General features: G+C 43.7%; 1 protein-coding gene across 1 annotated transcript in view; it reads left to right on the forward strand.

Moving 5' to 3' along the window:
• dntt (deoxynucleotidyltransferase, terminal) overlaps positions 1-20,637 on the forward strand; it is a 57,858-nt gene extending 37,221 nt beyond the window's left edge. The window contains exon 11 of the mRNA XM_029521584.1: positions 20,551-20,637. Coding sequence (XP_029377444.1) covers positions 20,551-20,637 — 87 coding nt within the window. The remainder of the gene's footprint in view (positions 1-20,550) is intronic.
• Positions 20,638-24,791: the final 4,154 nt, after the last annotated feature.

The following is a 24,791-nucleotide window of genomic DNA, read 5'->3' on the forward strand; positions in this document are numbered from 1 at the left end:
AAGCACTAAATAAACTGGATGGATGGCACTTCAGAAGTTAGAAATCTACAGGGAGGAGACAAACACAATGTTTTCCTCTGAGAGAGTCCTGAGCTGAAAATCCACCAGCAGTGAGTGTAAAGGCCATCGGACCGGAGTTTAAACTATCATGAGTGATCCTCTTCCTCTTCTGTCTGTGTTTATCAATCTGCAGAGAGAATTACAGCCACAGCTCCGGTCTTCAAAGGTTACTGGAAGGATTAGAGCCTGCGTGTCCGAAGGTTTGACAAAGCAGCTCCTCTGTGAAATCCAGAGAGCAGAAAGTTTTTAGCTGTAGTCCTGTGCTGGGTGGAAGGTGGACGGATGCAAACGCTTCATCTTCCACACACACACACACACATAGATACAAATACATCACAACATTTTTGGTGAACAAATATCTTAATGTTTCAGTATGTAAAAGCACAGCGTTGTTAATGTGGAGATAATTACAGCGTGGAGTTAATTTACGTGTTCAATAAATAAATAAACTTTCTACCTTATACTGCTGCGTAAAGGAGAGCAAATGTATTTACAGCTTAAACTTTGCAGTTCAACTAATTAACTTGCTGCCAGCGGCGGAGCTAATTCGATTCTGAGAAGGAACACATTGCCTTTGGTGGAATCATTTGCCGAGGGGATGAAGCGGTGGACAGATTTCTTTTCATCCAGTGGCTGAAAGTCTCATGCAGTGGTGATACTAGCTGCTAAGATATGCTGTCGTTGGCTGGAAACCTCTGACAAAGTGAGACTTACAGTCATGGCGCATCAGATATTTTAGTCAGTGCAGAGAAGTCTCTCAATGTGAAGATGGCAGGTGTGATGAGAGACGGGTGATGGATGGCAGTGATTTATTCAGCTTCTATGCAGACAGCAACAAGTAAAGGGGGGTTGGGGCTGAATGCACTATAATTAGGATGCTGTCTATTTTTGCCAAGAGCGTTCGCCACCATCGCATTATACACGATTTTATAATGCTTCTGCAGAGCAGTCTGGATGTTCCGGTGGCTCGGTATTGGAAAGTGTCGACCAGGCTTCATTCACATTTAGTGCTTTTCCCGCCGAACACATCAAACCATTCGACCAAAGACACCAAATCAGGGACTCAAAGTCTCTTTCCAACGTTTGTCTTTGTATTTCCAGCAAATCATAAGAACTGAAAAGCATTAAACGAGTGACTGTCTGGTTTGAGAGGCGAAATTTCTGCAGTTAATTTGTTGGCGCTGTTTGAACGTGACGTGTAAAGAAGCTCAGTTCCTCTTCAGAGAAACGTGTCGGCTAAGCGGAGTTTCAATGAGTCCGAATTTCTACTCATCAAATGTGAAGCTGGTTCCTACTTTCTGGAAACTTTGTGTTATCTTTCACTGTTTTCTCAAATTGTACAGACAAAATGATTAACTCTTATTTTTAGCGTTGCAGAGAGGTTTTTTTTTTTATCATATGTTTTGACAACAGCTGTGATGAGTTCGGATTAAAAAGGTGACAGACGGCTGGGATTTTAGAGTTTCCATGGAGAGAGCAACGAGGGACTTTGGCTTGCATTCACATTTCGTAATTATATTGCTCGTTATTCAAAGGCGAGTTCGTTTGATATGTTTTGATCAACAAAGCAACACGAGTCGGCGTTAAATCTATATTTATACATTATACATCAGCCTTCTTTTGTCCTCCTGACTCTTGAAGCTCAGGAGGGAGATACAGTCTTGGAAGTGCCTCAGTGCAAACTCTTCAGCTGAAGAACTCATTAATTCAGCGGAGGAAGTTTATAATACTGGCAAGATGACAACAGAAATTCCAGGGAACCATCAGTCTTTGTGACAGGCATCTCCAAAGCTTGTGTTTGTCCCATTCCTGTGACTGTTCATTGCATCCTGGAAGGCGCCCCCATCTCATTTCCAATGCGCAGGGCAGAGCGGCAAACCGTTTGAGCTGTGAGGGGAGCGGGACGAGGGTGTAAGGCGTATCATCGGGCGGATTGACAAGGGAGACACCTTGTCAGGGTGATGTTCCGTCAGCGGCTCCCCGGGGACGGAGGTCAGAGTCCTGGGATCACCGGGTGGCAGCATCCTGACAGATATTATACACAAGATGGTGTTTATTCAAATGCAAGGACGGAGCCAGGCCCGCTGACGGAGCAACCATCCGTGCACTTGAGTGGACGGGGGGGGGGGGCTCACACACACAGACACACACACACACACACACACACACACACCACAATAGCACAAGACACAGTCTTAGAGAAATGTTATGTATGCTCATCTGAGTTTCATTCTACCAATGTGAGAACAACAAGAGATTCAAATGGAAAACTATCCGTTTTTGAAGAAGTGCAGTAAATCATACAAAATATTTATGCACACACACACACACACACACACACACACACACACTTCCCAGGCTAGTTTCAAGGTCAGCAGACAGCTTAACGTGGCACATTCAGACAGAATCACACGACTGTGTGACCCGTTTTTCATTCCTCGCTCCACATCGCAGCCGTAATTAACGTAATGAAGATCAATTAACTGTCCTGGTGTGTGTCCTGTCCTGTCGCCGCCTTCACACAAAGCTCCACTGTTCACCTTGGACAGGAGGGGCGGAGCGTTGCCTCCTCTCCATCCGCGCTCGTTGCTGTTAATGAGTTCGACGTTTTGGCCGAGATGGAGCTTTCATCTTTGTCATGTTCCTTGTAATCGGCCGGAGGTTTTGCTGCTTGTGTGGCTGCTGATGAGGACTGATGTCTGTTTTAAGTGAGCATCTCAGCTCAGGCGGTCATTTGGAGGACTTAAATCCTTCGGGCTGCAGACAGACTCTCAATGGATACAAGCCAGTCCCTGGCTTATTATAAAATGCTTAAAAAAAGATTAGAAAGCTATGTTCAAACTAATGATCTGTTCCCAATTAAGAACACACTCGAGGGGAGGGAGGGGGGAAAGAGGGGAACGACAACTGTCACAAAGAGAAACAATGACAGAAGATTGGTATACAAAAGAAGTGATGTGAGCTTCTGGCCCAAAGCAGGAACATAAAACACAAACCAATTACAGGCAGCGAGCCCAGAACATAAGAGTGCACGGGCATCAGGAGACAGGTGGTGAACTCCAGCCGGTGGAGAGCTCTTCCATTGTCACGATGCTAAGTTTCCCTCCTGCTGTCAAATCTTCCAACTTTGCACAACCACGAGTTGCCAAACTTCAATACTGAACCCCAAGAGGGAACCAAACCGCTCCCAAAAAGTCTGTTTGGTGTTTTTTTTTTTTTTTTTTTAGTTTTCACACAGAGCGATAACAACAGAGCCAAAAAGGAGTTGGAGATGGTCTGATAACACCAGAACACTCATCTCCTCCAAAAGTGTGACAAGTGTGCTGCGAGTGGTTTCTGGTTATTCATTTTCTACTTTAGTGAAGAAAAAATTTACATTTTTCAAGCTGTTTTTCATGTCAATCATTTTCTGGCTGCAGTAAAACTGTTCTGGTCATTTTTCATAATTTTCTCATGTTTTAAATTCTGAATTGTTATTAAGCTGAGCTGAGAAAAAAAGTTTAAAGTCATAATGATGTGATCTTTATGCCAGCAAAGTCACGTTTAACAAGGTGAACGGCACAGCCGACGTGGCTAATCTTCGTTTAACAAATTGTGATTTGCATATGTAGTATATTTTAATATATTTATACCGGTTTGTTTTTAGTTTTGTTTTGCTTCAGTGATGATTAGAAAACTTTTGCAGCCAGGTCTTCCCCCAGCCGGTCTTACTGGTAGTCGGTTTCCAACTTGAGTTCCAAGAAAGAAGCTGCAAAGTTGGTCTGTTTTTAGATAAAAATTCAACACAGGAAGCCGGCTTTGTTCTGGAACATCCATCCAGAAGTAACGTAGACGTCTTCTGACCAGCAGCGTGCTGGTGCTCTGACTGTGTGTGTGTGTGTGTGTGTGTGTGTGTCCTCTGCTGTTAGTCTGAAGGTTTGTGATAATTAATATGTGTAGCTGGCTTGATGAATGAGGACAGGTGGAGGATTTCATCATGCCTAGACAGACTGACTCCCTCCCTGGGCAGGATGGATCCATGACCTGCCCAACACCTCGAAAAAACACACCCCTCTGTGTGGCAGGATCTACCCTTGAAACTCACCGTTGTGTGTGTGTGTGTGTGTGTGTGTGTGTGGTAACACCCAGTGGAGCGACTCCAGTGCTTTAAACCTTTAAAGCACACCTCTAAAAAAGGGTGCTATATTTTCCCGCTTCACATTTATGCATACTTTAACATAAAGTGTGCAGAAAGTGAGTTCTATTGTGTGTGTGTGTGTGTGCGTGTGTGTGCGTACTTCTTGGAGGGTAATTACTCTCCGTCATGCGAAGAGTTTGATTAATGGCGCTCCGGTCAAAAGGCTGTGAGCAGAGATGTCCTGGCTTTAGTCCTGAGGCACCTTTCATATTCTCTCTCTGCTCTTGACAAATTTCTGTGTTTCAGCTGAGTCTGATGACGTGAACCAAAACATCTGTGAGCAATAAGCATCTTAGAATCCTCTGCAGAAAATAGTTCACATTTTTAAGTCCAAAAAACAAGAAGCCCTTATTACCCTTAAAGTTATAAAAGCTTTTTTCATTCAGAAGTCAAAAATGTTTAGTTGAGTTTGGTTTCCAAACTGAAGATATATGTGGATTTTGTATTTTTTATCTATTTATTTGTTGTTGTTGTTGGTTTTCTGCCAGACACTCAAAATAGATTTCTACCAGGTTTTCAAGCTCCATTTTCACAATTCGTTTCTTCGAACTGTATTTTGCGTGGATGGAGGTCAGCTGTCACAGCGTTTGTATTACGATATAACGTCAGTTAAAACCTCCTGAAGGAATCCCAGCCAGCGACTCCCATAATCCTCCTCTGCTGCACCACATCACCGTCGCAGTTTTGAGTGAGAAAATTACATATTGTGCGTTTAAACGAGCACTTTTACACTATAAATGCTGCACACATTCTAAACAAACCACAAAGTACTTTGTTTTCTCCTGCAAAAGCACGGTGTAAATGGGAAATCTCCAGTAACAATACCATGAGTAGTAGTTTTTTTTTTTTTATGTTTGCAGTCATTAATTCATAAATTCATTTCATTAATTAAAGCCATAATAGGCTTTAATTAATGAAATGAAATCTCGAAAGTGACAAAAAACGCAGCTTGACCAGGATCTTCTGCTCTCTAAATTGCAGGAGGCTTCTGGAGTGTTTTATTCCTCAACCTGCAGAGCAGTAAAATCCCTAAATGTGACTGTCAGCAGTCTGATTAATATGGACCAGTTTAATGGAATCTCCTTTTCAGTTTTAGATATTTTATTCCATATTCTTACCATCTAACAACTTCAGGAAATTATTTGGTTTAGCCACAAACTAAAATCTCTCCATGACTTTTTTTAATAAGTACTTTTTTGTGTTTATCAAAGAATTTAGTTTTTGTGAAAGCCACAAGGCTACAAAACAGCACTCAAACTCTATTAGGGGGGAAAAACAGCGAAGGAAAACTTCTTTTGAGCTGTGATGTAAATGCAAAACAACATTATCTGTGACCTCCAGAAAAGCCTTTATTTTCAAAAGAACTCAAGAAAACATTCAAAATTTAAAAACAGTTTCCTGCAGGACTGATTTTAATATATATATAAAAAAGAAAAGAACAGGCTTTGGCCACTTTTGTACCCAAATCTGAGGACAAACACAAACATGTGGGTCCACGAAAAACTCCCTTTAATTTTGTAAAACAACTAAGTGAACGTCATTTGAGGATTCTTCGGCTAAAAGCAGTAACCTCGCCGCAGCTCTGAAACAGCGCTGGTCAAAGTGTGAAATGTGACGCTGTAGATCACACAGGTTGGAAAGGTGGGTCGGACTTTGTGGAGCGGTCCTTGATTGGTTCAGATTTAGAAGGCTGGAGTTATTTTGTTATGATTAGCAGCTTGGGTATGACTTTTGGAATCCCCCAGGGGTCAGCTCTTGGACCTGTTCTGTTCAATCTGTATACGCTGCCTCTGGGTCAAATGATACTTTAATATCAATGATAGCAGGTTATACGGATGACACACAACTTTGTGTCTATGTCACCAGATGACTGCAGATCATTAGACACACTCTGTTACTGTCTGTAGCTTAAAAACAACCAGATGAGCCAGAGTTTTCTTCAATTAAGTAATGATAAAACTGAGATTAGAGAAGAGCGTCAGCTTTAGTGAACAGCTGCAGACCAAGTTCATAACTTCAGTATGTCAATTGATTCGGATGTGACTTTCAACATGGCCTTCTGACCAGACTCATCAAAAGCTGCATTAAACGACTGATGCTACAGTTTTAACCAGAACAAATAGATCAGAGCACATTACAGCAGTTTTAAAATCTTTACATGGCTCCCAGTCAGCCACAGAATATATTTAAACCCTGCTGCTGCTTTACGAATCCCAGAACGGTTTGGGAACTGTTTGGAGAATATAAACGCAGCAGGACTCTTAGATCCATGGACTCAGACCAGAGTCCTGACTAAACACGGAGACAGCACCAGAAGTCAACACTTTTAAATCCAGGTTACAAACATTTCTTATGCAGGAAACCTGCACTGTACTTCTCTTACTGTAACGTATCCAGACTTTGATTTTACTTTCCTCCTTTTTCATCTTTGTTTGGATGTAAAGTCTTTGTGTGTGAAATGTGCTTAAATAAATAAATAAACTTGCCTTAATTTTCCCTGAAAAACTCAAAATGTTTCATTTAATACTATAGTGAACAGCGACGCCATCTCTCCGTCTGGCCACCAGGGCCCTGCAAAGCTCCTTGTCAAATTACAATATCTTGGATATAGTCTCCTTGCCCCCCCCACCCCCCTTCAGCCTCTGAGCAGTGGATGAGTGGACAATAACAGGGCAATTGCACTGGGCTTAGGGGAGCGGCGGTTGTGAACGCTCCCTCGGCTGGCACTCAGGCAGGCGGTGTTTGCACTGAGGATGGGAGCCACCTGGAAGGCCCCTCACCCCCCCCCCACGAGCACAGGAAGGGGTGGAGAAGTTTAATTTAGCGGATGGCGGCACACGGACCCTCAGGGCGTCACGTGCTAACACACACACCTGAGCGTACTCGGTGACAGACAAGCCGGCCCAGGAAGGTGCGGTGTCTGTCCTCAAAACATCCCTGTGGTGGAGGGGGAGCTGGAAAATTAGGCTTTTATAAATGGAGTAATGTGGGGCATGCTGTGGGGGGGTCTTCTTCTTCTTCTTCTTCGTTTCATCTCGACCTTGCTGGCACGTCTGTTTGTATAGATTTTAATTAACACAGGCTGTTAAATAGACATACTGTACGTTTGTGTGATTCATTTTTATTTATTTTTTTTTCCCAAGGTCAGAAGTTCGGCCCGATTCATTCAGTGCTGTGCAACTATTAGCTTTCAGCTCAGGTGGATAGATTTGTATTCTGGGAGAAGAATGAAAGCATCTTTCTGTTGGTAATGACAGAAAACAAAAGAGCATGCATCTGAACGCCGCACTAATTTGTACAAAAGTCTAAACAAGGACAAACTGCAGAAGCACCATATGAGTGAGAGTTACAGATGCACACTGAAGGCGGCATCACCACCAACAAGCCTGTGATTACAAAAGGGCAAACATGATCCCAGAACTCCGACACATTATCATCATTTCTGTTTCTTTTATAGAACTTTGGCCGACAAATTTAATCCAACGCTGCTCATAATAAGCAATAAAAAAAAAGCCTTAAAAGTATTGTTGCCCACACTGCTAAAATAAGAGATACACCCAATTACGCTCCACGTCCTCATGATACTAATCTGAAACCTAAGGGACAACGGGCCGGCTGTAGCTAAGGAGGAGGAGCCCGAGGGAAAGTTTATTTTTTCCCCTTTGTTTTACAACAATACAAACAATATGTAGAATTTCATTAAGCACACTAAGTGGATTACAAGTTGTACCGTTGTCGCTGTTTATTATTGCAGAAGTGGAGGATTGTGGGAACATTACGCTGTTAATTGCTACACTGGGTATTCTATTCTCAGGATCAGAAATTGATTTAAAGGTTGCTGTTTATTTTTTTCCTCGGGGCGTCCTGCTTGTTTGTGGATGGTCAGTTTTATTATTGGCGCTGTGCGCTTTGTTAGTGGTTGACTTTGCAGTCAGGATTGGATTATTCTCTGTTTTTGCTGTTAACCCTTATTCAGCCAAATAAATGGGCCAAGGAAAAGAAAGAATTCAGTCTTTTTAGTTTGGGGAATTTAGATATAGAAGGAAAAGTGTGCTTGATGGGGAGATGTTGGAGGAATGTAGTAAGGAGGAAAATGAGGGCCTTAGTTTTGCAAAAATTTGAATGCACTTACGTTTAGAGACTTTTTCCTGCATAGAGAATTAAAAGGCCTCAATGAACAAACCCGAGGAGTCTTCATGGACTGCCACTGCTGGATTTCAGTCATTTCTAAGTACGATGGCAGCATAATGTCAATGAATGAATAAAACAGCTGCAGGAGTATTTCAGGAGGGAGCTCCCAAACGCTTTTTCTGCTGTTCGGGTGAATATTTGTGTTTCTTTTGTGCGTCCATCTGCGATCTATACAGTGCAGGGAAAGTGAGGTGGCCCTCCAAACAGGTTGCCAGTCTACCAGAGGGCTGACAATCAATCAATTATTCACCTAACATGCACGTTGTTGGACTGTGGGGAGGACATTACCATCGGTGTGATGTCCTCAGATCTGCAGGTCTGGCTAATAGAATCAATGACTGCTTTGAGCTGATGAAGAGGAGAATAATAACAGCATGTTAAACGGTGGCGACATCAGAGCATTTAACATGTAATCTCTAATACTCACACAGTAGGTCACGTAATAAAGATAATTATATACACACACTCAATATGCAAGACAGAATCCATAACAGCTGCAAGTCTCACAGATGTTACTGCGTGACAGAAATATGAGAACGCCTCATTGTGGGATTGTAATGTAGCAACATTAGTGTTCATCATTCCTGGTAACATCCTCACCGTGGGCAGAGCAGTTATCACTGTGGGCACAGAAATTATCCCCACAGATAGAAATGTCATCACCACAGGTATCAATGTCATAGCTGCAGGTAGAAACGTCATCTCAGGTAATAACATACTTACTTTGTCGCCAACTCCTGGTCACAGATGGGCGATCATCGTCCCCGGGGCCAACGAGGGACTCACAAAAACATCATCCTGAGATGTGACAGCGCTGTCCAGGAAAAACTGGGCAGTCGTAAAAATAGACCTGTACACTGTATGAAGAGCTGGATGGGGAGTAGCTTCTTAAGATGGGATAAGACAGCGGGATTTAAAGAATCTCAACATATCTCATATTTACAGACGGTCCGCTCGAGGTTTTTCTCATAAATCCTTGTCTTGCATTCCAAGAGGAGCTCCCACCTAGCTGCGAGATAAGGACAGGAAATTATAGGTTACAAGATTAATTTGGATTTGTTAACAGGATTTGTAAAACTGGCCCATCTCAAATGTTGCAAACATGCACATTCTTGGAATGTGTGGCAACAAACCCAAAACAAGCGTGGAGCCACGCCAGCAGGAAGAATCCTGCAGCAGTGATGATTTGTAAGAAAAAGTGAAGTGGGAAACATGTGGATAACAGAAGGACCGCGCAGCTGTGGAAGCCAAGAGTTTTGGTTCTGCAGCAAGAGCTGGAAACGCTCCGAGTGTTTACTGTTCAGACAATCGGCTTTTCCTCTCAAGCTGCTGCTCACTTTTGTTGTGGTGACATTTTGTTTACTTTTTGTTTTGGTAACATCATGATTCTTTTCTCATTCTGAAGCTAATGTACTGTCAGAAATGAAGAGTAGTTCAACCGTGTATTAACAGAAAAGTGCTGATTTCTGTTCTTGGCTGCACTGCCGACTCGGAAGAAATCTACTGTCGCAGCGCTGAGATGCTGTGAAAGGCAAAAACTGTGCATACTTTGAAACCACTTTGTCATTAAAGGTGTTAGACTCAGTGGTGCAGAAGAAAAGTGATAGCTATTGTCTCACCGAAGTTGGAACGTGCAAACTGTGATTTGCAGATATGTATTCCAAGATGGACAAAAAGACACTGGAAGTCTGGGAGCCTCCATCTTGTCTCGTCTTGTTTTTCTAGATTTTCTTATCATTAGTTAGGCTTTAAAAAGGGAATCCTGCTAATGTCAGTATGAGTTTTGCAGCCATACAGAGAGGCTTCTTAAGAATGGCTGTCTGCACCATCAGGTCCGTCCGCACGCTGATTTGCTGCCAGGGAATCATAAATGAGCATGCAAATGAAAAGGTGTTGCCTCTCCGAGACTGCGAGGCTCAGTCTGCTCCTCCAGCACATCTAACAGAAGGCTGACGCTGCCTACCAATCACAGCTGTCAATCACGTCCAGACACACCCCCTTTACTCTGCATGGCATGTCATCAAATAACAAAGCATGAGTAAAAGAAATGAAAAGATGAGCCGTTTTCTGAGAAAGGAAAGAAACAGCAGCTCCGCTCTGGATGAGATTTGTATTACCGGAGGAAGTAAACAAAAACACAGAGTGTAATTATATCTGTAATGATTACTGGGGCAAAGGTGAAACACAAATGTGCTGTGGACGGGATTAAAATCATGTGGAAACAGAGCAGTCCTGTTTCTGATGTGAGTCGAACTCCATCTTGAACAAAAAACCACAATCCCTCCTTCGCCTCTCGTAAATGCGGCTCAGCACCAACAGATTCATGCATCAAATGTGTGCAATTTCCGCACACTACTGGAGAAAAGATTATGGCGGCCGGGTTTAAGGCCTGATGTGGCAGATAAACACCTCTGTGTCAGAAAGGTGAGTCTGAGTATCATGACACTGTAGAGCTGCTCGCCTGTTAGAAAGTGGCAATCTCAAAATTTTAGTTTTAAGGTGGCGGTGTTGTTGGGAGCCGCCGTTGGAAGATCGACGTGACAGGTGTAAGGTGGCTGGAGTCATAAGAAGTAAGATAACATCACAATGCATTTGCAGGATATAACGGCCAATTTGCTCCGGCCACACTGCAATCTCCTGATGTCAGTCCCTGAAGATTGGACGGCTGAGGATGAACCTGAATGAAGGAGCGTCAGCAAAGCCAGCTCTGATGTCTGCATGGGGGGTTTCTTTCTTTGTGGCTCGCAGCGTTTGCCAGTTTGTGTGTTTTTTTTTTTTAGGGGCTGATACTTTCATAGCTGGATGTAGATTCTGGAACTTTCCGCTGCAGTGGCCGCAGTGCAGTAAAACACGATTGTAAAGTCTTCTTTCCGATCAGAACCTCCACACCTTTTTTATCCTTCTCACATTGTTCTCATCTAAAGTAAGATCTAATCAAGAAAGTCTACAGAGTGTACAGAGCGGAGATAACGGCAAATACCATCAGCGTCTTCATTATCTGGATAGTGTATCCTGATCTAGATTGTATTTGCTGCGTTCTAAATGAAGTCTTTGTATGTCTTACTGGAAAGCAATTCCATTCGAACATTTTTTTTTTGTAGAAGCACAGCAGTTGGTAAAAGAGGTGATACAACTCTTCTCCTGGTGCTTTCACACTTGCCCATACAATCCTTAAACACACTGGAAACCTCCCGCTTTCATCACTTATCACGGCACTTTCTGCTGCACATTATCTTTACGGGTGAAGGTGCGAGAATCAGACTCTTCGTGGCTGGAGTGTCTTTTTCAGTTCTCTGTTCATGTTCATTTGGCGAGCTCGCAGCAGGGCTGAGCGTCCTCCTGTATTTATTCTGATTAAAAACTTTTTTCACCTCTGACGCAGCTGCCACTCTGCATTACAAAGTCAGAAAAAAAAAAAGATTATTTTTCTTTTCTGAGAGTCCAAAAAAGACATTTTCAATTTCAGGGATTTGCTTTGATCAGGCCAGTAGGGATGCTTTCTGTATCCCCATGTTGGTGTTGAAAGCCGCTGAGTGGTAGAGCCAAAGGGAATGGATGAATGATGGACTGTCCTGTGAAGGTGACGTCTCATTCCACTCATGATGTCTTCTGATCTGTCTCCAGTCATAAAACAGCACAGTGCCAGTTACAGACCTTCTAATGTAAGATCTGTGAGAGAGAGAGAGAGATTTCTCAACTGATCTCAGATAATTGCTGTTCTTTGTCAGAGAAACAGCTGCACAGTTAAAAATCTGCTCGGAACATATTTCTATGTGATACCACGCTCATTGAAAAGTCACGATATTTATGAGCACAAATGTCCTTTTGTCCCACCTCCCCCTGCCGCTCTAACGACGCCCCCCCCCCGACAGCTGAACGATGCAAATATGGACATTCATTTTAGGAAACATTGGCCATGTGACTGGGTCATTCCACATAGAGGTCAGAGAAACAATTAAGGGAATTTAATAGGAATCACTGGTGAGCAGGAAGCGCTGCCATAATGGAGCAGTGTCACAGAGCCAGGTAGTTGATGCCAATGATAATTGTCTTTATTATTTGTTCTTTCACTTCTATGTGTTTTATTGTTTGAGAGGTAGTGAGCAGATAGCAGATAGTCCACCATGGGCCATGTGACAGCAGCTGCATGCTGGTTTCAAACCGACGCTGCCTGAATGTCAGATAAAAGCGTCGCTGTTCTGGGAACGTATGCTTCGTGAAAAACGGCTCGTTTCCACTCTGTGTAGGTGGAGGAGGGTAGCGTCAGAAGAAAAGGAAGGGGACATCTCTAAAAAGAAATACAAAAAATCATCAGAAAATGGGAAGTGAGGTGACAGGAGAGGTCTCTTTTCTGGATTGAGATGCTTGTTGTTGGAAACAGTTCAACAACGCAGAGACGCACGGAGAGCCGGACGGTTGTGCTGCCTCTGTCAGCATGATGGTCATCTAATCAGCCTTCACAGTGGGACAGCCACATTAGTTAGCATCAGTGATAAATCATATTGACAGCTATTGCCTGACAGAAGTGGTAATGATAGAGGAGGGAACACGGAGCTGCCGAGGAAGAGTGAAATGATGTCTCCAAACGAGGCACATTCAGGATGATAGCATGAGCATTTCCCGTTTACTGACTGTACCCCCACCTCTCCTATCCGTGATGTCACTCGTTGCACCATCGCCACCTCACCCACTGAACCTCTTCCTCCACCCACACAGAACCTGCCATGAGTGCTTAATGGCTGCAAAAAAAAAAAAAAAAAAGAAAGAGGAAGGAAGGTATTCGACTATGCTGTTGTTTTACATAAGTAGAATAAAATGTGTTGAATTGCAGGATATCACCCCAAAAACACACACCCATCCCCTAAATCCTGCTTCCTGCTGTCTGTTCTCCTGGAATCAGACTGTAAAATGAGTTGACACTGAACTTTGGAGATGGAAGGAGAGGCCAAAGAAGTGATACGTGATGGGGGAGGGGTTTGACTGAGACCAGGGGTGTCGGCTAACTGAGGAGACAAGTCCTGTTGCACTGCTGCTGGGGCCCAAGTCCTCTCGTTGTGTAACATTAATTGGCACCGGCCTGTCGGAGGCTCCCAAACACGACTTATTTACAGCGACAGTCCACTCAACAATCATGTGGCCCGTTCAGGCGATTCTTCTTGTCCTTGAAAAGCCATCGGCGGCATTTATAAACTCATCTCTGAGTCATTCTGTCACAGTAAAATAGTTTGGTTAGATTCAAACAGCAAGCACGGAAGATAAAATAATGTCGGCTGTCTGATCTTATCTGACTTCCTGTTTCCCTCTGAGTGTGTAAACACTGATTCTGTTTGTGTGTGTGTCTGTGTGTGTGCGTGCTGCAGTAATACGTGTGAAGGCAGGAGATGAGTAGCTCTTTGGCTTCTCTTCTCTATCAGAGCCGTACATATGAAATTACATTAAATCAACCGTTCTGTGTTTTCACGGAAAAACAAACTAGGACAAACTCTTTGAAGATGTGATTTATTCTTTTATATAATAAAAACTTGAAGTTCAGGAGTGTTTGTTCGTTTCTGAACATCTGGCTAACTGGAGAGAAGCCGGCAGCCGACCAGCTTCTGTCTCCCACACAGACACGTCGCCTTTTCTACTGAACTGAACATAATAGATTGAATCAGCCAGCGACTTGAAGCTAATTTTTTTACACATCAAAGTGTGTTTTCAGGTGTCGAGGCTGAGATGTGAAAAGAAACAAGCTAACCAGACCTCTGCAGCTGAAACTGAACGCTGATATATAATACACTCATTACGCATATTAAACTGAGAGCTGCTAGTCGCTTTGTTGTTTTATTTTTAAATACCTAAGACGGCTGTTAGTTACCGTTGCACAGTGAAGACTGTTGGATGAAATAAAGTCCCTCTGTGTTTACTGATCAGAGGTCATGCAGTTTCTCTTTGTGGAACCAACTAGTTAGTTTGGATGAAACATGAGAGGCCAAAGGAAACGTTTTGTTCTTCTGCAGCGTTACAGGGGTGAGGATGTGGCAGCTTTATTTTATTTCTTTTTTTTTTTGTCATCCTGTAGCCTCTGACACTGAGTGTGATCAGGAGGAATACGTTAATCAGCCAGCCGAGTCATGACTTTTCATTTCCTTTAAAAGCAGACGGCTCTCAGCAACCGTCGCTCCGACTGCTTTGTGATAGAGAGAGAAGTTCAGAGCAAAAAAAAAAATCCATCACCAAAGATTATCTGTCACGAAAACGTCTCCCCGCTGGCCCCCGAGGTCAACACAATACACTGTATGGTATGTTAAATTAAATTGGTCAGGATGTATCACATTTTGGCTACGTGTTGCCATCTTTTAGGATCTCTTCGAATGTGCAGCCTTTTATAAAGCAGAGGAAATGACAGACGCCGACTGCTGCTCTCTCTCTGTGTGCCACAGCCCTGACACCAACATTACCTGCACTGTGTAATTATTACTGACACACATTATAGAGCACCTTTGGCTCCCTGACGGCACATTAGCCATCAAAATGAGTGTCATCTAGAGAGTAAAGTATGTGTATGTGAAAAACATGTGACAGGTGCCCTTCGTATTTCGCTGCTTCGTTTGAGTCACGTTACACTGGAACTGAAAGAGACTGATGAAAAATGAAATATAGTTATAGTGTTCAAAAAGCAGATATGTTAATATCATATCATACTTTAAAGGCTTGTTTATCAGTGATTGGACAAACACAACATGAATCATCATCGTTCCTTTCTTTAGTGATGATGTCATGTTGTTTGTGTAGTATTTTGTGTGCGTTGTGCAATGCTGGGGTTCTACAGAATGACCTTATAATACACAGCAGCCGTTAATTTCATTGCAGTGTTGCTGTGAGTTCAGTGCAAGTGCAAAAATAATATCATGCTTTGAAAAGACAGCCTGCATGTCTAAGCTCCAGGTAGCTCAGATATATTCCCACGCCGTTCGGTGATCTGCTGCTTTTCCTTTTCCCTCGGTGTGATTTATCAAATGACTCCGAAAAGCTTGGCTCACGTCAATAATCAAATGTGAAAATTCCCAAGCAAAGCTCATATTCTGCCAATGTGCTCTTTTAATTGAGCAGAATGAAAGGAGTGCTGAAGCAGCAGCATCTGATCACACTGTCTGGGGCAGGAAATAAATTGGTCATGCAAAACCAGCTCCTCTTTAACAAACCAATTAATTATTTATGGGCTTCAGTGGAGCAGAGAAAGTTAATTTATTGTTATCATCAGAATAGTGTTCTGTTTGGGTCCATATGAAGGCGAGTCAAGATACAATTACAGGCTGTGCAGATTAGAGAAGACTTCATAAGACTGTGGCAGGCGGCCAATCTGACACGTCACAAGTTCACAAGATGAAGGACTTCAGAAAGCAGCAGGCTAATAAATGCATTTCAAAAGGATGGCGGCAGACAAACATCTTCCTGATCGCACAACGTCACATGTTGTGTTACCTTAGCTCCTTCATTAACACACTGAGGTGAGAAGTTACAGCACTGGAGGTCAAGCTGCTCGAAGAAGAACATTTTCTTATGTCCCAACAAAGCACCAGTTTTTTTAATATTCATAATGAGGCAAGAGTCAACTGCTCAAACTGAATTCATAACATTTCATTTCCTCTTCCTGTCAAAGTTTTGCTTTGGCAGCGTTATCAGGACTGGAGAGGACTTCTCCCCGACCCTTCTGTACGTGTTCATTACCTTTGGGCAGCCTAATCAACTAAATAACTTTGATTTGCAAATGTTTACTCCTCCGTGGGACCAAAGCGCCGTAACACCAGGGATGTCAAGTGAGGATCCCATTGTTTCTGATTAGGAATTCATTATTTCGCAGCCCGTCCGTCTCTGCCCAGTGCACGGGCTGATTAGCAAGCCAAGAAAGGATTGGTAATCACGATAACACTAAATTCAATGGCTGTTTTATAGACGGTGGTGCTTTATGACGCCTGCACTAATTGCTGGTGTGATTAGCGAGGTGTCTGTGCCCTCTCCGGCTGCTCGAGCTGTCCTGTGAACTGAGCTCCTGCAGACCGGAGCGCCGGGGAAGCGTGGGCGTACGGCGGATCGTTACAGGAGGAAGGCACAGGGGCATAATTGACTTCCCACTTTTTCTGCCCCTGTCAGCCCTTTCCTGCGTGCTGCAATAAAGACAAATTAACTTAGAGGCAATCAAAGGGTTTTTTTTTCTTGATCTCTTGACAATAAAGTAATCTATTTCTAACTGTCAGGGAGAGATGGAGAGTCCAAATGAAAAAAGGAAGCAGAGAACATTAGCTGATTTGATAACCTGAAATTTGTGCATGAGAGTGAGTGAGTTCACCTTGTGCTCCTTAAATAAAGGCGTCTGTCTCCAGTATGAAATACTTTACCTTGAATATGTTCCTCTCGCCATCAGACTTGTGCCATCAAAGCATTTTTTAAGTGGTGTGCTTGAAATGTAGTCAGTTTGGCCTCAGTGCTTTGAATGCAGGGTCACTGCTCATGCAGCTGTGCAGACAGTAGGACTGAAAGTGAGCCGACAGCCATTTCACTGAGCTTTTCTTGTTCAGGTGGATTTCTCTACCACTGAGTTTATGTAAGTGAATTTGCATGGACTTCAGGTTGTATTTGCATACGGCTCTGCGTGACCTTTAGCTCGCTTCACTTCTGTTCCCTCTCTGTCTCTGAACATATCTGTCTGTGTTTACTGCTTACAAGCACACACTTTAGACAAGAATATTCATTATGCATGATGTCTGTCTTTGAGCTACAGTACACGACATGACGTGCACTAGCTTTGGAAGGATCTTAGACAAATCTGCGGAAATATCACAATATCACTGACCTGCGCTGTGAAACATTCGGCATTTGCAGTAACAGATTTTTTGTGAGTCAGACTTTAATGTGAATGTTTTCCTATTCTAACAGTATTTGCATGACAGTGTCGAGCCCTCCGTTAAGTCCCAAAGTGGATCTCTCTCAAAACGTCACGTAGCAACACGATCGCTAAACCTCAGAAAGAAAAAGACGAAGATGACATCTGGGTAGAGCAGTTTTCTCTGTCCCCTCTGTCTTTGATGTGTCCGTTGCATCGGGATAGAGTCGGGCAGGCGGCCATGTCCATCAGCTCCATCCATCAAGCTGTGGGCTTGGTGGCAGAGCGAGGATGACGGGCAGCAGAGAAGGGGCAGATGTTTTGCAGGAAGCGATATGTGTTCGCGTCCACGAGGGATGTCATTAACGTGGCGGACAGAAACATGTAGCTGATTAGCAGCTTATTAAGTCAAGGACACTGTCGCGCAGTAACACACACCTCTTCCATCCTGGCTCGTGATGCTGATGGCTTGCCAGTCACTGGGAACCGGAGTGTCTCCGGCCGATAACCTGTCGGTCTAATTAACTGCCGCTCTGTTTCTAAACTCTAAGCTTCTTCTGATAAACCCAAAAGCTCGGGAATAAAAGCTGCTAGTTTCCCTGCGAACACCTCAGGGCAGATCTCAGAGGTACATAAGGTTCGTGGATTTATTTCTCAGAGAGTCCTCTCTGTGTTGTGCTAAGTAAATAAAGCAGCGTCTCCCTGAGGGCATGTGAGGATTGCAGGAATTGAGGAAAGTGGACAGTGTGGCGGAGCGGGAGCTTTATTCCTGATCCAGGACAATGGCTAAATTGGCAATGTTGAGAATCACAGCCGTGCTCTGTGTTTTCCTTTTAGTTTCATCTCCTGAGTTTCCTCTCAGCAGTAAGCTGCCGTGTGCTGTTAGAAATGTGGATTTACTACAAATCACATCAGCCTTGTCCGGCACTCTCCCCTCCTCCTGTTTTTCTTCAATTTCTCCCTCGCCCCCCTGCCTCCTCTTTTTATGACTTTATCATATATTTCATATTAATGTTTAATAGCGTAGAGCTTACAGCACCATAAATTGCATCGGTGTGCGGCTGCACTTCATGTGTTCTGAGTGGTTGGAGTCATAAATGGGCTTGAGGTTATGAGAGCAGTCAAAGACTTCAGGCAGTACTGGGCCACTTAACGGGCCTCCAGATTGTTTGACTCAAATATAAATAGTGTTTGACCAACAAAATGCGTTTGTGAAGGAGGGAGAATATTTCCCAGGAAAACACTGAAGACCGTTTGTGTGCTTGAGAGATGGCAACCGAACAAACAGCAGAGTCCGCAGATCGTCAGCAGGATCGTTTTGCTTTATTGCATTTTTTGTCTTGTGTTTTATTTGTGCTTTCTACCATTTTTTTATCAGCCTTAAAATAAATGCAACAACAGGAAATCTGGTCTCTCCTGACTCAGCTCTTGGTTTTCTGCGCCTTCACTACGACTTGTCTGATCTGGAGAGAGACTTCTGGATTCACAGCATCTACTTCAACTCCATCATTTATCCTTCCTGATGCTCCTTTTTCGGCCCAATCATCTCTCCGAGCAACGTCATCCAGCATGACCGTCCCCTCAATTAAGACCGCCTCAGTCCAAACTGTCCTGCTCTGCGCTTCCCTGTCAAGTCCATTAAAGCGGGGACGTCCCTCCTTTTCCTTAAGCCCTGACATGATGAACGAGCACTTTGGCCAAAGTTCTGTCCTGTACCTATTCAACAGAGGTACTGAGTTCCCTCAGCTGTGAGGTGTTTTGGATCAAAGTGTTGGAGAGATGAGTCAAGTTAAGTCCAGAGGATCAATAAACACAAGCTGATAAATGAAGTTAAAGTCTTAACTGAGTCACAGAAGCTGCCTATAAGTCATAAATATATTCTGGCTCTTTTTATATCTGAATTCTTCAGAAATATTCCATTTGTTGTGTTTACTCGAGCTTGAACTGGGTAACCACGTTAGGAGAACCTTTTTCTGAGTAACCTTTTGGAACACTTTATTTTGAAAGGATGGGACAAGGACACATCACATTAATGTGAATTTAACTAATAATCAAACTTTGAGTGGCGGAAAACAGCCCATTTTTCCTCTGCAGACTAATTTTGTTTTTCTTGCTGTTTCAATTGGACCTGAGATGTAGCTACAAGGACACCTTCCACTAACTTCCGCGTCCGCAGTCGTGCACATGCACACTTGGAAAGCTGTTTGCTTGTAGAAATCTACCTGCAGAAGCCAGATTTCTTATCTCCTTGCATTAAATCTACAGTAGTCTTCACAGTGGAAATGGTTTTTCCTTTGGAGGAAGAAGCTATCAGACTCTTTTTGCACTAATTTTGCTCCCAGATGAAGTGATTTAGCAAAACCCTTTCCTGCCATGTTCCCAGATCAATTATTCTGTTGTGTTAGCATAAACAAAAATTATAAAAATTATATATATATATTATAAATTATGGCCCCCCCTCAAAAAAAAAACAAAACCAAAAAAAAAAACCCCAAACAAGCGTGACCCAGAGATGTGCTTTAACCAGAATTAGACTTCAAAGAGATGAACAGGGCTCCGTGCACCGTGCGCCCAGGCTAAGCTGTCATTTGCATTATAAAAAACAAGCAGGGAGACACATCTTGTACTGCGTCTTTGTTCCTCCCCTGGCTGCCTGCTAGTTGCTCTCAGTTTTTCCTGCCGTCGGCTTGCAGTGGGAGTTGACGTGCTCTTGGTTTTTCTGCCATCTCCTAACAACGTGTCAGGTCCAGTTTAGCACTTGAAGGCAGGATGTGTCAGAATCACAGACCTCTCTCTCTCTCTCTCTCCAGGCAGTCTCCCTCCCAAGGTGAGTCAGGCCTCGTCATCGCTCCTACAGAGACATAACCCATCACATGGCGCTGGTCGACGACCAGCAGTTAATAGCCCTGTCACGGTTTGTCAGGGAGAATACTCATCTACGGAAGTGTGATCACTTAGAGCAAGGTTAGAGTGTTTATGGGTCAGATGGGAGGTGGGCGGGCGGACAGAAATCTCTCTGGTCATGGCAGGTTTGGGGCTTTGGCACAGAGTGAGTGAATAAAATTCCTAAATTGAAATTGACAGCTTGCGGCGGGGAAAGAAGTCCAAACATAAACACGGTGTGAGAGTACAAGATCTGAACACCGTCAGGAACAGCTCCTGGACGGGAATCTGCAGATCTGTTCTGATGTCACCGAGACAAATTCCTGCACATTTATGCAGAAGTCAATGACTTTCTGTTTGTTTGTCCTCTCTCTAGAAAGAGTTCCTGGCAGCTACGACTGAAAAGGACATCTTTGCCCATCTGGGTCTCGAGTACATCGAGCCTTGGCAGAGAAATGCGTAGGCCTCCGCTCCTCCCTGGCTGGATGATACCCTCTGCGTGCATCAGTGTTTATCCCATCTGCTTGCTGTTCTGCAGCTCTCCTATGATTCACTCTCAAACAGCTTTTGATTTCCGTACACTTTTGTGTTGTTGTTGCCATTATAGCTGTTGTTATCTGGATTACATGCTGCTGTATGATACATAATTCTCCTTATTCACTAGTGTCTGTTAGCAAGTAAACACTCTCATTTATCATTCATGTCTTGCCTGTCTGTAAGTGTTGTAATCACAGCCAGGACACAAAGACAAATCAGTCAGCTCGCATTGCCTGGAGTGAGAAAGGGAGTCTGAGGGAAGGGGGTGACCACAGAGAGAGGGTGATGGAGAAGACAGGAAGCAGAAGGAGAAGTGAGGGGGAGTGGAGCTTTTGTTGAGCAAAATGTTATAATCACCCTCCTCCTGGCAGGAAAGTGCTCAGCGTGAAGCTGAGCCAGGTCTCGGGGGGAATCGAGAGGCGGCTAATGAGCTTCAAATAGAAGAGCGTTCGGCATCGCCATTTAGCCTCCATTTAAAGCTGCGTCCACTGGAGATCGTTTAGCCGGCGTTCCGCTATCCAAAGACCCGCAGCCTCCGCTCTTGTTCCACAATGAATCCCCTTCCCCAGATGCTCGGCTGAAATTAGAGGCAATCAGCTGCACCGGGAAATGGTGAGGAATTCAAATGGAAGGTAAATGAGTCCACTAACCACATGGATGGATCTTGGCATCCACAGCGACATAAAACATCCATAATCTTATTGCTCTGACTTCGCCTTATGTTTTATGTATGACAGCTGTTTATCAAGATTTGTGTCTTTGTTCTTCAATTCCACGGAGGCTCTGTACGACAAAGATCCTCTAATGAGGACTTTATTGGTCTGTGTGGACTCTGATGACACAACCCGACCTCCTGTTTGCAACCCCGACCCGCCTTCCCATGATGCTCAGCCTCGGTGAGAGCAAAGCATTCTGGTGAATCACCCTATTTAAAGATCTTTAAGTAGAACAGTCTGGCACTTTGAGGACTCGACACAGGCCTCCTGCCTCCGTCCAGTCCTCCTTTTTGCTCTCTGTCTTTCTCTCTCTCCCGCTGTGCTGCTCTCTGAACCTCACAGACACAAACAAACTTTAAAGGGTCTGAGTTGCAGTGTGGACCAGGCGGCCTGCTCTCCTGGGCGATCTGTTGTTTCTGTTTTAAAAAACGGGGAGGAACCAAAAAATAGGAAATATCTCCAGAGAAACATAAAATCAAGCTGACCTCAATAAATTTACATTTGTCCTGCTCTCTTTTCCTAATTGTTTTTCAAGTGCGAGTGGGATTTCTTTCTTCTCTCCCATTAAATATTCACCAGTGTAAAGGGATTTCGAGGCTGTAGCTTTCAATTTAAAAATTCACACATTGTTGTTTTGGTGTCTGGGAGCCTTAAACTGTTTGTCAAGCTGAAAAGAAAAGAGCTCAGTACAGTGTGGCCAAAGTGCTCTGCAGCAGTCCCAACGGAGCTGTATATTCTCAACACACCACAAATTACTAGGTGAGACCATTTTTCTCTTTAGTTACTCTGTCGGGCGACTGTTGGAGATTTGCTGTGAATATCTAACAACACAACAGCTGTGGAGTATTGCCACACTTAACCGGCAAAGTGCTCATTTTAACACAAAATTAACTACAGCAGCTCCTCGTGATGTCAGTTGATGCTGAAGGCGACGCAGGGTTGGCAGGTTTGTGTGGTTTTTATGAAAAACGGTTGTTTAGCTGTTTAGATGTCAACTAGCTGTCACCAGCTTGGTTTTTCTGAATTTAGAAAAGAAGGCGTAGTCAAGGAGGAGCATTTGGGTCGGAGTTTAACTTTCTGTCTTTAACTATAAAAAAGTCCAAAAGGAACACTGGGAGGACGACCCCATTGCTAAAACAGCACTTCTTCTGTCTGGACTCGATTCAATAAACAAAGTTTGCTCTGCGAAGAGGTTATCTGGTATTTATGTCTCATGCACTCATTACAAAGAAAAAGATGGAGACATCAGTGATTTCAGAAGAACTAACATTTTTAATCTTTGACGCAAATATAATGTAACATGTTGAGTTATTATTGTGTGGTGTTATAAATTGGTTAAGTGCTTGTTTTATCAGGAAATTTCTCATCACTGAACAAACACAGGATCTGACGTCGCTTCCAACTGAAGAGACGGTCTGACGTGTCAAGAGTCTCTGGAGTCGTGTTGCTCAAATTAACAAAGACAGAGCTGCAGAAGCTTAAATGCTTTCTGCTAACAGACAGGCTGTCTATGTAGGTATGAAAGGGAAAATGTCACTGTACTAAACTTAGATACAACCCTACATCTTTAAAACAAAGTTGGGTTTTTTTTATCCTCTCCTTGTGAAAAAGCTTTGAGGTTCGTTAGAATATGTTTAAAATTCAAACGTTAAAGTGAGCTCCTCGGTAGTCCAGATATTTGACGGATAAGATTTAAGAAATTCACCCTGCTGTAGTTGTCGAGTGAAGGCTGGTCTGACTGTAAATCCTCAGCTCCAACCCGTTTGTTTATCCGTCACTTTCAGCCAACCACATGTGGCCATTTTCAATGCAAATCGCTTCCTTTGGCTCCTCGCAGTCTGGCACACGCTCCCTTTTTTTTTTTGCATGCCTGATGTCTGAGGTCTGACTGAGATGACAGATGTGTGAATATATGAAAAATTGCTTGCAGGAATTTACATAAAAGTCCTCGATTTGCTGACAAAAAAATGTATTTTGGCATCCAATCAGTTTTCATTTCTACCTGTGCAATCATTTCCAATCCTGTTTTCTCTCGGTGGCTTTCCAGCAGCAGAAGCCTTCAATCATGGCCGTCTGACTTTCTTTTAACTCGGCCACATCCGTCATGGCCCATGAGCTTTATATTGACACCTTGATGGTATGTGTCTCACTGCAGTGAAGCCTCACTCCTGACCTTTTAGCAGTAACTGGAATACATTTATGGAAAGATTACTGAGTAGGTCTGCTGGACACAGACTCAGGCGCCCCCTGACCCCCCCCAGGCCACTGGGCCCGCGTCTGGCAGGCTTAGTTAGTAATCCATCCATCATTTCTTATTGGAAAGGTGACAAAATGACAGCAAAGAGTCGCAAAGAAGCTGCAAAAAAGACAAAAGCTGACTGTGGGGAGACACAAAACAGCTGTAAAGAGATAGGAGTTAACTGTGAGGAGTCAGGAAATAAGCACAACACAATCACAGAGACACAAAACTGTTGTAGAAAGAAAGCCATGCCACTACGAAGACAAAAACAAAGAAAATGAAATAGAAAAGAATAAAAACAATGGCAACAAACAAACACAATGACAACAAAGCGCTGCGGCGTCTCACCACTCTTCTGCGGATGCACAACGCTGTAAGGTCATTCTGCAGCTCTGACAATCTGTCACTGCAGATATTAGGAGGTTGATTGAGGGAGCTGATAATACGGGGACAGCCTGCATTGATGGGACGTGTTCAAAGATTAATGGGAGTCTCTTTGAGGACGACACGTGAACCCGAGGGACGGCGCATCAGCCGTGAAGCTTCCCCTGAGATGGCCCGAAGATAGAACACAAAGTGTCACTTTCCTCTCAAAGTTACGTGACGCAAAGGTCACGATGAACGATGAGTGAGTAAGTGTGTAATGTGAATAATTGTGTGGACGTGTCGCTCAGAGGTGATGCCGATGCAGACGCACAAAAACCAGACCGGTCTGATTATCATCCCGTCCGTCCATTCTGCGAGGAGCAGTTCTCATCACAGTTTGAGCCACTGGCCGATCTATCCTTTCATGTCGGACACTCGAAAAGGGAGAGCACCAAAATAGATCTGATCCAAACGCTGAAAATGTCTGAGGCGAGCTCCTTGAGCAAACTTTTTCCTGTATTGTATCAGAAGACAGTGATTTATTGGCTGTGCTGTAGGGGCTTGAATGCTTGTGTTGGGCCAGTCACAGCCAATGGGGGAAGGTGACAGAATAAGGACGCCCTGTATCTTTGCCTCTCAAGGCCTGTCACCACGTCAACTCAGCCAGAGAGGAGTGAAGCCGATTCACAGCTGAGGTCGGCTCCCGAACAAAGGGGGGGGGGGGGGGGCTGCAGCTCTGAGGCGGCTGCATTAAATACA

This window comes from Echeneis naucrates, chromosome 15 (assembly GCF_900963305.1).
Source record: "Echeneis naucrates chromosome 15, fEcheNa1.1, whole genome shotgun sequence".
In the NCBI taxonomy this organism is placed as follows: Eukaryota; Metazoa; Chordata; class Actinopteri; order Carangiformes; family Echeneidae; genus Echeneis; species Echeneis naucrates.